The sequence below is a fragment of the Malus sylvestris genome, chromosome 3 (genome assembly GCF_916048215.2).
Source record: "Malus sylvestris chromosome 3, drMalSylv7.2, whole genome shotgun sequence".
In the NCBI taxonomy this organism is placed as follows: Eukaryota; Viridiplantae; Streptophyta; class Magnoliopsida; order Rosales; family Rosaceae; genus Malus; species Malus sylvestris.
The window spans coordinates 10,682,255-10,695,368 of NC_062262.1; the positions used below are offsets into that span (position 1 = coordinate 10,682,255).

Here is a 13,114-nt window from a genome sequence, read left to right on the forward strand (position 1 = left end):
GTTCAGTGCAAATGGAGGCCAAAACGAGTTAGGGGTGAGGATCGGAGATCAAGAAATACCAAAGAGCGACCGTTTTCGTTACCTAGGATCTATCTTGCAAAAGAACGGAGAATTAGATGGAGATCTCAACCATAGAATACAAGCTGGATGGATGAAGTGGAAGAGTGCATCCGGCGTGTTATGTGACCGCCGTATGCCACTGAAGCTCAAGGGAAAATTTTATAGGACGGCAATAAGACCGGCGATGCTGTATGGCACAGAATGTTGGGCGGTGAAACATCAACACGTACACAAAATGGGTGTAGCGGAGATGAGGATGCTTCGTTGGATGTGTGGGCACACGAGAAAGGATAAGATTAGGAATGAGGATATCCGGGGTAAAGTAGGAGTAGCCGAAATTGAAGGAAAGATGAGAGAAAATCGGTTACGGTGGTTTGGACATGTGCAAAGAAGGCCTACTGACGCTCCGATTAGAAGATGCGACTATGGGACAGAGGTTCAGGGCCGAAGGGGTAGAGGAAGACCTAGGAAAACTTTGGAAGAGACTCTAAGAAAAGACTTAGAGTACTTGGATCTAACGAAGGACATGACACAGGATCGAGCACAATGGCGTTCTAAGATTCATATAGCCGATCCCACTCAGTGACTTGGATTTTCCAAGTCTCCAACCGAGAAGTTTTCCTCACTCGGAAAATTAAGGGAACACTACCCTAACCTACATGCTCCACTCAGAAAGCTTCAACATACAAGCTTCAACAAAAGAAAATTCAAAGAACTTAGCGAAGAAGGCTTTGGTGTTTTTAACACAGTACGTTGAAATGAAGGAAAGCTTATTTATTGATATCCCCAATAAGTTACAAATATGTACATATACATGAGTCAAAATAAACACACAAGAGGGAGCCTTCATAAAGGTTGCTTAGGAGAAGTCTCAGCAGTCGGTAGAGCCCCAGAAAGAGAAGGCACCGGAGGGGGATCATTTGGAGCCTCAGTACTGGACAGAACCCTAGAAGGAGGAGGCATCAGAGGTTGATCATTTGGAGCTTCATTACGCGGTACAGCCCCAGAAGACGAAGGCAATAAATGCCTTTGGAACAAACCCACAAATCTCTGATGATCAAGTAAAACCTGACCATCAGTTTCCTTCATCTGGTCAAGCTTCCTCTTCATGTTTGTAGCATAGTCATGTGCGAGCCGGTGCAACTGTTTATTCTCATGCTTGAGCCCTCTAATCTCCTGTTTGAGACTCATCACTTCAGCCGCCAATGATTCAACTTGGCGGGTTCGAGCAAATAGGCGTTGGGCCATATTAGACACAGAACCTGCACACTGAACACTGAGAGCCAGCGAATCCTTAACAGCTAACTCATCAGACCGTTTGGAAAGTAGTCTGTTATCTTTGGGAGTGAGAAGGTTCCTGGACACCACCGCAGCGGTCATATCATTCTTCATCACGGAATCCCCAACGGTAAGAGGACCAGTAGGGGAGACGAAGGATGGGCGCCATATGTTGTCTGGAGAAGGCGGGGCTGCCTCTTCAACAAGGTTCAAGTCAAAACGACGGTCGGAGGGGCCAGACATTTTCAAAGTTGTTGAAGAGAGAAGAGGTCGGACAAATCAAGATCTTAGAAGTGCAAGAATGAAGCTTCTACTGGTGGAGATTCAAGTGTGCTTTGGAACTTAATGCCAGCCCCTATAAAAATCTGCACTCGACGGAGCTTCAGAAATCGAAGAGGCGCCTGCTCAGAAATCGAAGAGGCGTTTGCTTTCTCAAAAGCTGGGCTGCTTAGAGATCACGAGGGTTGATCTCAGAAATCGAAGAGGCGTTTGCTTTCTCAAAAGTTGGGCTGCTCAAAGACCTCGAAGGCCGATCTCAGAAATCGAAGAGGCGCTCGCTTTCTCAAAAGCTGGGCTACCCAGAGACCACGAGGGCCGATCTCAGAAATCGAAGAGGCACCTACTTTTCCAGCCTTGTCAGCACCTGTCACACGCACACTCAGCTTTGCGGAAATTATGGGCATTCTGTCGAAGACTTCTGGGGAAGTAGAAAACACATGAATCTTACTGTTCAATCACCCACTTCCCACACGCAACAATAGCTCATGGGTACCACAGATAACTTTGCCAAAGTTGAGCACGTGAAGCTTGCAGCTCCCACTACATCGCTCTGACCAAGAAGGGTAAAAGAATAGCAAAGAAACAACACTAACAAAGTTTAGACCCATAAATTTTGAAGGTCTAGCTACCATATTATTACCCACAAGGGTAAAGGAACAGTACCACTGCTGGATAATTGGAAAGTCCCTGTGTGTCAACCTCTGTGCTTCGTGGCAAGGTAGACTAGCAAACATGCCCAACCTTTACTTACATTCGAGAAAACACTCCCAACAAGATTGCTTGCTCCAAAATCGAAGAGGCACCGCCCTCCGAATCTCGAGAGCCAGACTCCCAACATGATTACTTTCTCAAAAATCGAAGAGACTGCTCCCCGAATCTTCGAGACCCAGACCCCCAGCATGATTGCTTTCTCAAAAATCGATGAGGCATCGTTCTCCGAATCAATCGAAGAGGCGCTCGCTTTCTCAAAAGCTGGGCTGCTCAGAGACCACGAGGGCCGATCTCAGAAATCGAAGAGGCACCTACTTTTCTAGCCTTGTCAGCACCTGTCACACGCACACTCAGCTTTGCAGAAATTATGGGCATTCTGTCGAAGACTTCTGGTGAAGTAGAAAGCACATGAATCTTACTGTTCAATCACCCACTTCCCACACGCAACAATAGCTCATGGGTACCACAGATAACTTTGCCAAAGTTCTCTGCCAAAGTTGAGCACGTGAAGCTTGCAGCTCCCACTACATCGCTCTGACCAAGAAAGGTAAAAGAATAGCAAAGAAACAGCACTAACAAAGTTTAGACACATAAATTTTGAAGGTCTAGCTACCATATTATTACCCACAAGGGTAAAGGAACAGTACCACTGCTAGATAATTGGAAAGTCCCTGTATGTCAACCTCTGTGCTTCGTGGCAAGGTAGACTAGCAAACATGCCCAACCTTTACTCACATTCGAGAAAACACTCCCAACAAGATTGCTTGCTCCAAAATTGAAGAGGCACCGTCCTCCGAATCTCGAGAGCCAGACTCCCAACATGACTACTTTCTCAAAATCGAAGAGAGGGTAAAGGAACAGTACCATTGCTGGATAATTGGAAAGTCCTTGTGTGTCAACCTTTGTGCTTCGTGGCAAGGTAGACTAGCAAACATGCCCAACCTTTACTCACATTCGAGACAACACTCCCAACAAGATTGCTTGCTCCAAAATCGAAGAGACACCGCCCTCCGAATCTCGAGAGCCAGACTCCCAACATGATTACTTCCTCAAAAATCGAAGAGACACTGCTCTCCGAATCTCGAGAGCCAGACCCCCAGCATGATTGCTTTCTCAAAAATCGAAGAGGCATCGTTCTCCGAATCTCGAGAGCCAGATACCACAGACCACTTTTTTCAAAGTGCTCTGACAGAGTTAAAACATGTGAAACTGGCAGCTCCCACTACTGTGCTATGACCAAGCAGGGTAAAGGAATAGCATTACTACTTGTTGTTAGGTAGACTCCTATATATGTCGACCTCCATCCCCAACGGACAGGCAGACCTGCAAAAATGCTCAACCCTTCATCATATCTGAGAGGGCACTCCCAACGAAGCCTTTCGAAATATTCAGCTTTCTTTCCCCCCGATAATACCTCTGCAAACAAGCTATACTAGAGCAAGAATATCTCATATCATCAGGGTTAAAAGCAAGAGTATCCCATATCATGCTTTTTCCCTGTCTTTTCCTTTGGCCTTGTTTTTACCTGCAAGACAAGGAGAAAGAGAGCAATCAGTCAGCACTTGGAATCAAGCTTCCAGCCAGGAACTGACTGCCTGGAACCCCTTACCTGATTACTTACCTGGCATTGCTCTCGAGTACTTATCTTCAACATCTTATGTTTCCAGGGAAGATTCCGCATCTGCTTGAGGAACAGATAGGGCAAGTGCGAAGGATACAAGGAAGCATGTGGAGACAAGCGTAACAGCACACGTGCCGATACATCCATTACTCTGTCAAAAGCAAAAGTATCCCATATCAGCAGGGTGGAACGTACTCTAGATTTGATGGACTTGTTTTGACCCTCAAATTCTCCAGTCGGCCTTATACTCTGGAGGAAACCAGAAAACCCTTCAGCTCAGTTCAAGAATAAGCCTGTGGAAAGTTACTTCTTCAAAAGCAAAAGTATCTCATATCATCTCTTCTCATTTTTCTTCTCTTTATCCTTCATGCTGCTGCAAGATGGGGAGAAGGTGAACAATCAGTCGGAGCTCTGATTGCTTACCTTGTCTGTCACCTCTTTCAGCAGACCCCCTAGCTCGGCGACTTGGGGGACTCCTACTACATGGTTTGTATCGCGCTTGACCAAGCCTGAAACTACAAGTAAGCTTCAAGTGAAATTGATACATTACCTTGTGCATCTCCACCAGTTAAAGATACCACCCCTGGATGGAGGAAGAGTACTTCCAGAGAAGATGCCACATCTACCTATGAGACAGATAAGGCAAGTCAAGACGACACCACACTCCGATACTTAGAAGTTTCGTGATTACGAGATCATTCTCCCATAATATTTCCTAATGTCATTTGTAATAAATCATTCACTTGTACTCACTAAAGGAGAGCTTGAACCTATGTACTTGTGTAAACCCTTCACAATTAATGAGAACTCTTCTATTCCGTGGACGTAGCCAATCTGGGTGAACCACGTACATCTTGTGTTTGCTTTCCTATCTCTATCCATTTATATACTTATCCACACTAATGACCGGAGCAATCTAGCGAAGATCAGAAAAAGCGACCGTTTTCGCTACCTAGGATCTATCTTGCAAGAGAACGGAGAATTAGATGGAGATCTCAACCATAGAATACAAGCTGGATGGATGAAGTGTAAGAGTGCATCCGGCGTGTTGTGTGACCGTCGTAGGCCACTGAAGCTCAAGGGAAAATTTTATAGGACGGCAATAAGGCCAGCGATGTTGTATGGCACAAAATGTTGGGCGGTGAAGCATCAACACGTACACAAAATGGGTGTAGTGGAGATGAGGATGCTTCGTGGGATGTGTGGGCACACGAGAAATGATAAGATTGGGAATGAGGATATCCGAGGTAAAGTAGGAGTAGCCGAAATTGTAGGAAAGATGAGAGAAAATCGGCTCCGGTGATTTGGACATGTGCAAAGAAGGCCGACTGACGCTCCGGTTCGAAGATGTGACTACGGGACAGAGGTTCAGGGCCGAAGGGGTAGAGGAAGACCTAGGAAAACTTTGGAAGAGACTCTAAGAAAAGACTTAGAGTACTTGGATCTAACGGAGGACATGACACAAAACCGAGCGCAATGGCGTTCTAGGATTCATATAGCCGACCCCACTTAGTGGGAAAAGGCTTTGTTGTTGTTGTTGTTGTTGTCTGTTAAATTTTGCATAAATTGTGTGTTGGGTAATTTGTACTGTAAATGGAGCTTTTCAAGTGGTTCCAATTTGTTAAAATCGTTCTTATTAGACCCCATTTTGTTTTGTTTTCATTTTCACCAAAAAAATTGCTTCACTTTAAAATTAGAGTTAGTTACATTTGTACTCTCAAGTTTAGGTACCATTTCAACCTCGTACCTCAAATTACAGTTTGCACCCCCTCCTGTTGGTCGTTTCTTTTTATAAATTCATTGCAATGTCTTACCTCTAGTTGTTAAGCTGTTTATTTGATTGTTAAACGATGGATCGGAAAAAATGTGCCAGAGATTGCACATCAAAAGCCAGTGATTTTCTTGAAGACCTGTACAGCTTTTAGAGAATTGTTAATTTATCATTGAACCCTGAACTTTTAAACTTTTACTATTTTCATTTGATTCATGTACTCAACAATGCTTTTAGTATCATATATTTTTCTTGTGTAATTAATTACAAATCAATCAAATCTATAAAAGAATGAAGAGAAGACACTGATACAAGGAACTCATTTGAAAAGCTCACTCCCAAGAGTCACAGCACCTATCTCCTCATCAACTTCAATATGAAAATGGTTACTTTCTCTCCCTCGACGAATTCGTTCTAGCTCCTCCACAACAATCTGCATCTGCGGCCTTCGTTCGCTCCCATCTACACACATCAATGCCAGCTCCATCATCTGTTTTGCAGTTTGCCTTGACATGCCACCTAATGTTTCATCAACAAATCTGTCCAAATCCTTGCAATCCTTCGCCTACAAAAGCAAACGGAACTTGATAAGGAATGAAAGGGTTGAAACGATAACTATATAGGCTGCACCTTGCCTTGTTGCTTTCTCTTTTTGTTTACAGTTATGTCACATAAGCAGATCTTAAGAACGAACGAAAAGGTAACTTCTTTGTATGACAAGCTTGCAAGTACGAATAGTCAGTGAAGTTTCACACCTACGCATAAATGCATATATAACGATGAAAGCATGTCAAACATATATAACTCATAACCTAAAGCGAGCCATGATCTTGTAAATGCTAGAGTGAATGTGTTGTTCAGAACCGACGACTCATTCTCCCTCTCCACAAACTTTTGATCTCCTTCGTTCAGGAGGTACTAGGATTTTCTCTCTACTACATCTCTCACACACTCTCTAAAACCTTCATTCTTTCTTTAAAAGCTCTCCAATTATGTCACTTGATCTGATCCGAAAAGGATAAGAACAACCTGCAAGCTACTCTGGAATCTTGAGAATGTACATTAAATTAGAGAGAGCTTCAGCTATCATTTTGCTTGCCTTAGAGAAGTGTGAAGTGTCCATCCACATAAAGACGTGTGGAGTGCAAGAGTGTAGATGGGGAGGCGTTTGGCATTAAACGCGTTTAAGTCTTTTTGCAGTGCATGAAAAACAACAGACAAGTTCCTGATAGCCTATACCTAAAAGGTAAAGACTGGGGGAATAAGAAGTTAGCATTAGGGCAAGATAGAGATAGACACCTGCAATATTAAATTATCCCCCGAGTTCAACTGGTTTCTTGCATTTGCTTCACGTCCACTGATCAATTCCAGTAAGAAGACCCCGAAACTGTACACGTCACTTATCTCTGAAAACTTCTTTGATGAATCCAACCTTTACAAAAAATAAGGAGTAGATTAGATTAGACATCATCGACAAATTCAGTCTAAACAGAACTACCGTAGTTCTATAATGAAGGAGATCTGAAGGTTTTTTCTTCAATTGAATTAGTCAACTTAAAATTAGAAGCAACTTCCACTATAAGAACTAGAGGCATAACTTGATGAAGCACTCAGAAGCAGACTGTTACTAGCTGCTCAATGTAGTACTAGAAGAAAGTTAAATCATACCGTAATACAATCAACTTCTAATCTTGATAGTTTGGCACTCAATTGATTATAGAACTCGACACAATCAATGGTACTGTTTAGTGTTAGACTGTTTTCACCAATCTAGATTGCATAATGTGCGAAAATGACCTGCAACGAATTGACCAAGGAATCTTTGGTCAATAAGTTAGTGGAGGAGGAAACTTACTCTTATATTCCACGCAGGCAATTCTTGCACATCAAGCAATCTTGATCGTTAGTGACAAATAGCATTACAGGCACAAAGAAGTGCTATCCGCATCCTACAATCTAGCATAGACTTAGCATTTTGAGGATGGATTACATACTCTGGGTCACGAAAGCAATCTACTGCTGAAGATGAGCCAGCATGATGACCCACTAGCAATTTGGTTAGTCCATAATCAGACACCTTGGCAGTAAAGCTTTCATCCAGTAGAACATTGCTTGTACCAAAATGCATGTGCAGAAGAGGAGGCACCAAACTGTGAAGGTGCGCAAGTCCTTTTGTGCAAAATAACCAAAAGAGGAAGTTCAATTATTTAATGCAAAAGAGAAAGACTTGCACAAGAACTTGAAGCAGGTGATGTACCTTTGGCTGCTCCCAAAGCAATCGATAGCCTGTGCTTTATGCCCAACTTTCCAATAGGTAAACCTTCAGCATCTGCATAATTATGTTGTTAAAGAGGGGAAGAGAGAGAACGAGAGAGAGAGAGAGAGAGAGAGAGAGAGAGAGAGAGAGAGTACCATATAGATGATTCCCAACATTTCCATTTGGAAGATAGTCATATACAAGTAACTGTTGAGTAGCATCTTGACAATAACCAATAAGCCTAAGAATATGCACATGGTTGACACGAGCTACGTGCTTCACCTGTATCACATCAAGAGAAGTCAGAATACTCAGAAGTTGCTACCAAATCATTTTCTACGCACTACCTCTCTAAGAAAGTCATGGTTTACTAGATAAGAAATATGAATCGGCACTTGCGAACCTCATGAAAGAAATACTGAGTTGGGGCATGTAGGCGTCTCTTGATAGCCACAATAGTTCCATCTTGGAGCAATCCCTTGTAGACCAAACCAAATCTACCTTGGCCTATGATATTAATTTCATTGAAATTGCGCGTCGCTTGCTCCAATTCCAATATTGTGAGTTGCCTCAAGTTTGGTGCACTGTATGGAGAATGAGCAACGGCGTAGGGAGATGTGTCCCCTCTTTCCCACTGAACTGAAAGAAATCAAAGAAGAAACCAATTCACCAAACTTACCGCAGTGAGCCAAACCAAATTTTAACAGATAAAACACCAATTAATATTTTGTACAACATTATCAATCAAGCATGAAACAAACTTTGCATCATTTTCAGTCACATCCTACTGTTACATCTGTAATCTTTTTAAGACATCATCAACGATAGAGAGTACTTTTATGCAGAGCGGCAGAAGTGACGTACACTGGAACTGAATTCTACAAGACGCACCGCATAATGCCAACTTTGGACCATCTAGCTAGGAAGATTCCAACTTTTTTTTTTTGGTTAATTAGAATGCAAAGTGGTAAATACAAATAATCGAAACACATGGATGTTTTGCTCCCTTTCGTAGAAGAAGCAAGTTGATTTATCTTGAGGACCTGTTTGGGAAACCCCAATTTGAGAAAGGCATTTCCGTATTGTACCAAAGTGGGTGTGTGTGGCCAGAAACTCATTACTTACCCCAGTGCTGCTTCAATTTGAAGCCTTCGAAACAGTATAAAATTGTATTGTTCATCATTTGACTTAACAAGAATACGGACGGCAACTGGTATTTCACATGTTTTATGTCATGCCCCTTTCAATAAACTGCCTGGAAGGCTGAAGTGAAGGCATATGTGATGCAAGGAATCCACGGAATTCTTTGGCTAATGATCAATGCAGTTAGATGTTTTCCTTATTTGAGTCATTTTACATACTTTCAGGGCCTGAAAATTCCTCAAATGGTTATGAGCTATCTTACCAGTGGGTGATGGTGGAGATGACGCTGTCTCAGATGTTCGCCTAGTTAATCTTTTTACACGCATCAAGCAGATGTAAACGAGCATCACTATGATAATCACAAGCAGAGTGGCAACAACTCCACCGGTAATTGCTGCAACTTTCCGTTTTGATAAATGGTTACCACGAACTTCTTCCACGGGTGTGAGTGTTGGAGTAACGTTATCCCCATCAACTATGGCTTCTATCCTCCTGCTTCTTGGTTTATGGTGCTCTTTTCGTAGTTGAATTGAAGGGTGCGTAACGAAAAGTCTTGGAGCAAAAGGTGGCAAACTGACTGCGTTAGTCCGCAAAGAAACTGAACAGATACCAGAAAACCTGTTGAAGCATAACATCTAACATACTTCTTACATGATTACAGAAATATGATCAAAAGACGAAACTGTGAACAACACATTATTTAGAATCTAAGGTACTTGCAATATGCGTCAAAGCTCAAGAGTATAGTTCCCTTAACCGTAATAAAATTATTTTAGACTTGTGGCAGTCTTCATAAAGCTCTTCAGTACAAAAACCAGACTTTGTCTCCTAAGTTACATTGGTAGTATCGTAAAACAAAAATTGAACGGGGCTTCCACACAATGTGTTTTATGTAACTAGTTGAACACGATTGTATACCAACTTGGATTCTTAAAGTAACACCCATAGAACATCAAATATACAGGTCCCCAAGGAGCCGATTTGTAAAACTAGCATGTTGTTACAAACTGGGGATTAACTTTTTGGCTAGTAGACTATAAAATTCAGGATATGTTCAACATAAGTACTGATATGCATTACTACGAGACTTTAATTTGTAGTCAGCTTCCTGGCGGTAATCAATTTGTTCGCTTACGTCTTATATTAATGCTATGAAGGCAATAATTGTTCTACCCTGAATTTTTTAATGAATCATCATATACTATTAACTTCTACATATTACAGACTGCACTGCTAGAGAGAGAGAGAGAGAGAGAGAGAGAGATCTTACAGAGGATAAATGCAAGGGTCCTTCAGTTTGTGACAGTTGACAATTTTCCATTGTCTTGGACAAGGACATCTTCCAGTTCGACCATCAAACAGTTGAGGACTTCCACCTCCTCTCTTAAAACTTAGTACAGCTTCAGCTATATATTTCAGAGAGGGAAAAAAGAATAAGAAATCAGCATTCTTCCAAATGCGAATCGCAATGAAGATTATGCAAAGCATATTACTCAAAACCAACAAGAAGTAAGAATATGACAGCCTAAACATCATGCACATTTTGCGTCAATCGCATGCCTAGCCAAACCATTTCGGACATGAACAAGAAGTTGCAGCATAGCAGTTTACAAGGGAATTCCGATATCCAAAACAATTCTAAACACCGAGTACATATTGGAAGCAGCAACTTCAACATATGATTTCATCCTATGAGTCAAATAACAGTAGGAAAAATGATTGCTTTTAGTTCTTACTGCAGAATCTGGATGAGAGAAAATGATTTCATCCATTTCATTCAAATAATATGCACAAGAAGACGAGGCAATAACAAAGTTGGATAGAGCAATATGCTCCTACTCCGACTCAAGCTCGAATCCCGTTTCTGGCAGTTTAGATTAGATTAAAATATCGCTCGAATAAAAAAGAGGAAGCAAAGTGAGAGAAAAAGTACCATAAATTTTGTAGCTTGTTCTGCTGGGTTCCAAAATCTGGATGAGAAGAAGCAGAGGCAGCTGTTGCCACCAGAACAAGCGCATTGTCAATAAGCCTCAACCCATTTGAAAATCCCCCCCCCAAAAACAAACCACCCTGCAAATTTTAAACCAAACAAAACCCTAATCAGCCACCCAATCCAGATTCTCGAGACTCGAAGAACCCTGAAAGACCGACAGAACAGGCTGTCTTGTCTTTTGTGGGACCATTTGCTGTGTTTCTTGTACAACGGCTAAAATCCCAACATAGCATTCACACTAGGCAAACAAAATCACAAAAACCCCACATCCCAAGAGATTCCCATGGGAATCGCAGAAACATCCACATGAAACAGTTCAAAACTTGGGAAATGTTCAAGTCCCAGAACCCAGATAGTGAATGATGATAATTGATAAGAAAGTGCTGTGCTTTTCCCTCGGGTTTTTCACTTTTCACCTTACGAAAAAAAAAAACAGCTTTTTTCTGACAGGGCTTTTACTTCTGCTGTACAGAAAATTCTTAGGATTCTCGCTAAAGTAATGAGACCCCAAATTTCCAAATCTTTGCAGATTTTTGGGTTTTTGATTGTTTCACAAGAACAGTGTAAAACCAGTCCTGATATGCAGAAAAAGTTAGTCAACACAAAGCTAAAGGGTGACTAAATGGACCTTCCCTTCAATGTTAGAACATGTTTTCTGTGACAATCTTTTGCAAACTTTTTTTTTTCTTCTTCTACATGTCAAGGAAAATAAAATAAAATAAAATAAATATATATATATATACACACACATATATATAGTCTAGAGAGACGGAGAGAGAGGGACAAAAAAAAAAGCTGACATGCCCTGCAAAATTGGAGCTGAAGAGATTCATAGATTATGGAAAAAACAGCTTAATTTGTTGCTGCCATAGAAGGCTTCAGCTTACCGGAGAATTCTTGTATTTTGAGTTTGTTGATGTCCCTTGTGCAGGTTTACATTGGAAACAAAGACATCTTCTCCCAGAAAAGCAGCTAAACACAGACATAATGAATGATATGACACACAAGACATGTTCCAAGTAGGTCCGGATGTTCCTATGCTATGACATATTAACAGTTGTTCTTCAAAACCCCTCTTTGTTTTTGGGCCTCTTTCACATTTGTTGACCGTCTCAGATAACTATATAGCATTAAATTATTAATTTTTCAAATTTAAGAAATTCAAATCATTGTTTGTGTTGCTTTATAGAGAATTAGAAATGATTTGGACAGTTATTATGTGAGATTTTAACTATTAATTCAAACGAGTATCACAATGTATCAACGGTTGACAGTCATTTATGTACGTATAAACGAATATTACTTGCACAACTCTTATATAGATTCATAAGAGGTTTTAGTTTTTAAGTGTTTGTCAACTTACGTAGAAACTGAGCATGTTGTGTGTACTTTTTCATATGCCATTACATTTATTATATAGGGTATTTGAGTCTACATGATATAAGTACAATTCAGTCAATGAGAAGATGTGTTGGAACACTTACTTAATATAAGAGCGGAATTTCATCCGTTGATACAAGCTAATCTCACAATACATTAATGGCTGACAGTTTCACGTGTGCATAGACAACGATTACAATGATTGAATTTTTTGATGAATTTTCTCTTTCCAAAGTAAGAACAAATTTGAGATTGTATTCTTTGCCAAGCAACAGACTTTTTTTTTTTTTTTTAACAATCGATATTATCTACACTAAGGGAGAGGAAGTGAACTTAGCCTCACAATAAGCTAGTAATAATTTAGTTTAAATTTGCCTTTAGCGAGAATCGAACCTACGAACTCTCACTTACAAGTCAAGATGAATATCACTAGACTGTAGTACTAAAGTGGTAAAACAACAAACTTTACTTTTTGATTTGGAGAATAACTTGCATGCCCAAACCCACACCAATTACTCATGAGTAATGCCACCAGTTGCATGTAATAAAGTTTCTCTCATAAATTTGAGGTAGTTGTGTAACCAGATTATAACTTCTTCCAAGTTCCAACTTCTAACTTCC

General features: G+C 40.9%; 2 protein-coding genes across 5 annotated transcripts; both read right to left on the reverse strand.

Annotated features, from left to right (window-relative positions):
* Positions 1-684: 684 nt before the first annotated feature.
* Positions 685-3,599, reverse strand: LOC126615253 (uncharacterized). Of its 2 annotated transcripts, none has more exons than XM_050283063.1 (2): positions 3,229-3,599; positions 685-2,316 (listed from the first exon to the last, which is right to left on the reverse strand). In XM_050283063.1, the coding sequence occupies exon 2, from the start codon at positions 1,579-1,581 to the stop codon at positions 907-909; it is 675 nt and encodes a 224-aa protein (XP_050139020.1). In that variant the 5' UTR covers positions 1,582-2,316; positions 3,229-3,599; the 3' UTR covers positions 685-906. The 2 variants fall into 2 exon arrangements, with proteins under 2 accessions (XP_050139020.1, XP_050139019.1); XM_050283062.1 differs by having other exon boundaries at positions 3,012-3,599.
* A 2,306-nt stretch (positions 3,600-5,905) lies between these two features.
* LOC126615243 (probable serine/threonine-protein kinase PBL28) lies at positions 5,906-12,125 on the reverse strand. Of its 3 annotated transcripts, none has more exons than XM_050283044.1 (10): positions 12,001-12,125; positions 11,054-11,114; positions 10,391-10,526; positions 9,383-9,672; positions 8,381-8,616; positions 8,133-8,259; positions 7,978-8,049; positions 7,715-7,889; positions 7,020-7,152; positions 5,906-6,285 (listed from the first exon to the last, which is right to left on the reverse strand). In XM_050283044.1, the coding sequence occupies exons 1-10, from the start codon at positions 12,097-12,099 to the stop codon at positions 6,040-6,042; spliced, it is 1,575 nt and encodes a 524-aa protein (XP_050139001.1). In that variant the 5' UTR covers positions 12,100-12,125; the 3' UTR covers positions 5,906-6,039. The 3 variants fall into 3 exon arrangements, with proteins under 3 accessions (XP_050139001.1, XP_050139000.1, XP_050139002.1); XM_050283043.1 differs by having other exon boundaries at positions 9,383-9,738; positions 12,001-12,123; XM_050283045.1 differs by having other exon boundaries at positions 9,383-9,738; positions 11,054-11,190; positions 12,001-12,092.
* Positions 12,126-13,114: the final 989 nt, after the last annotated feature.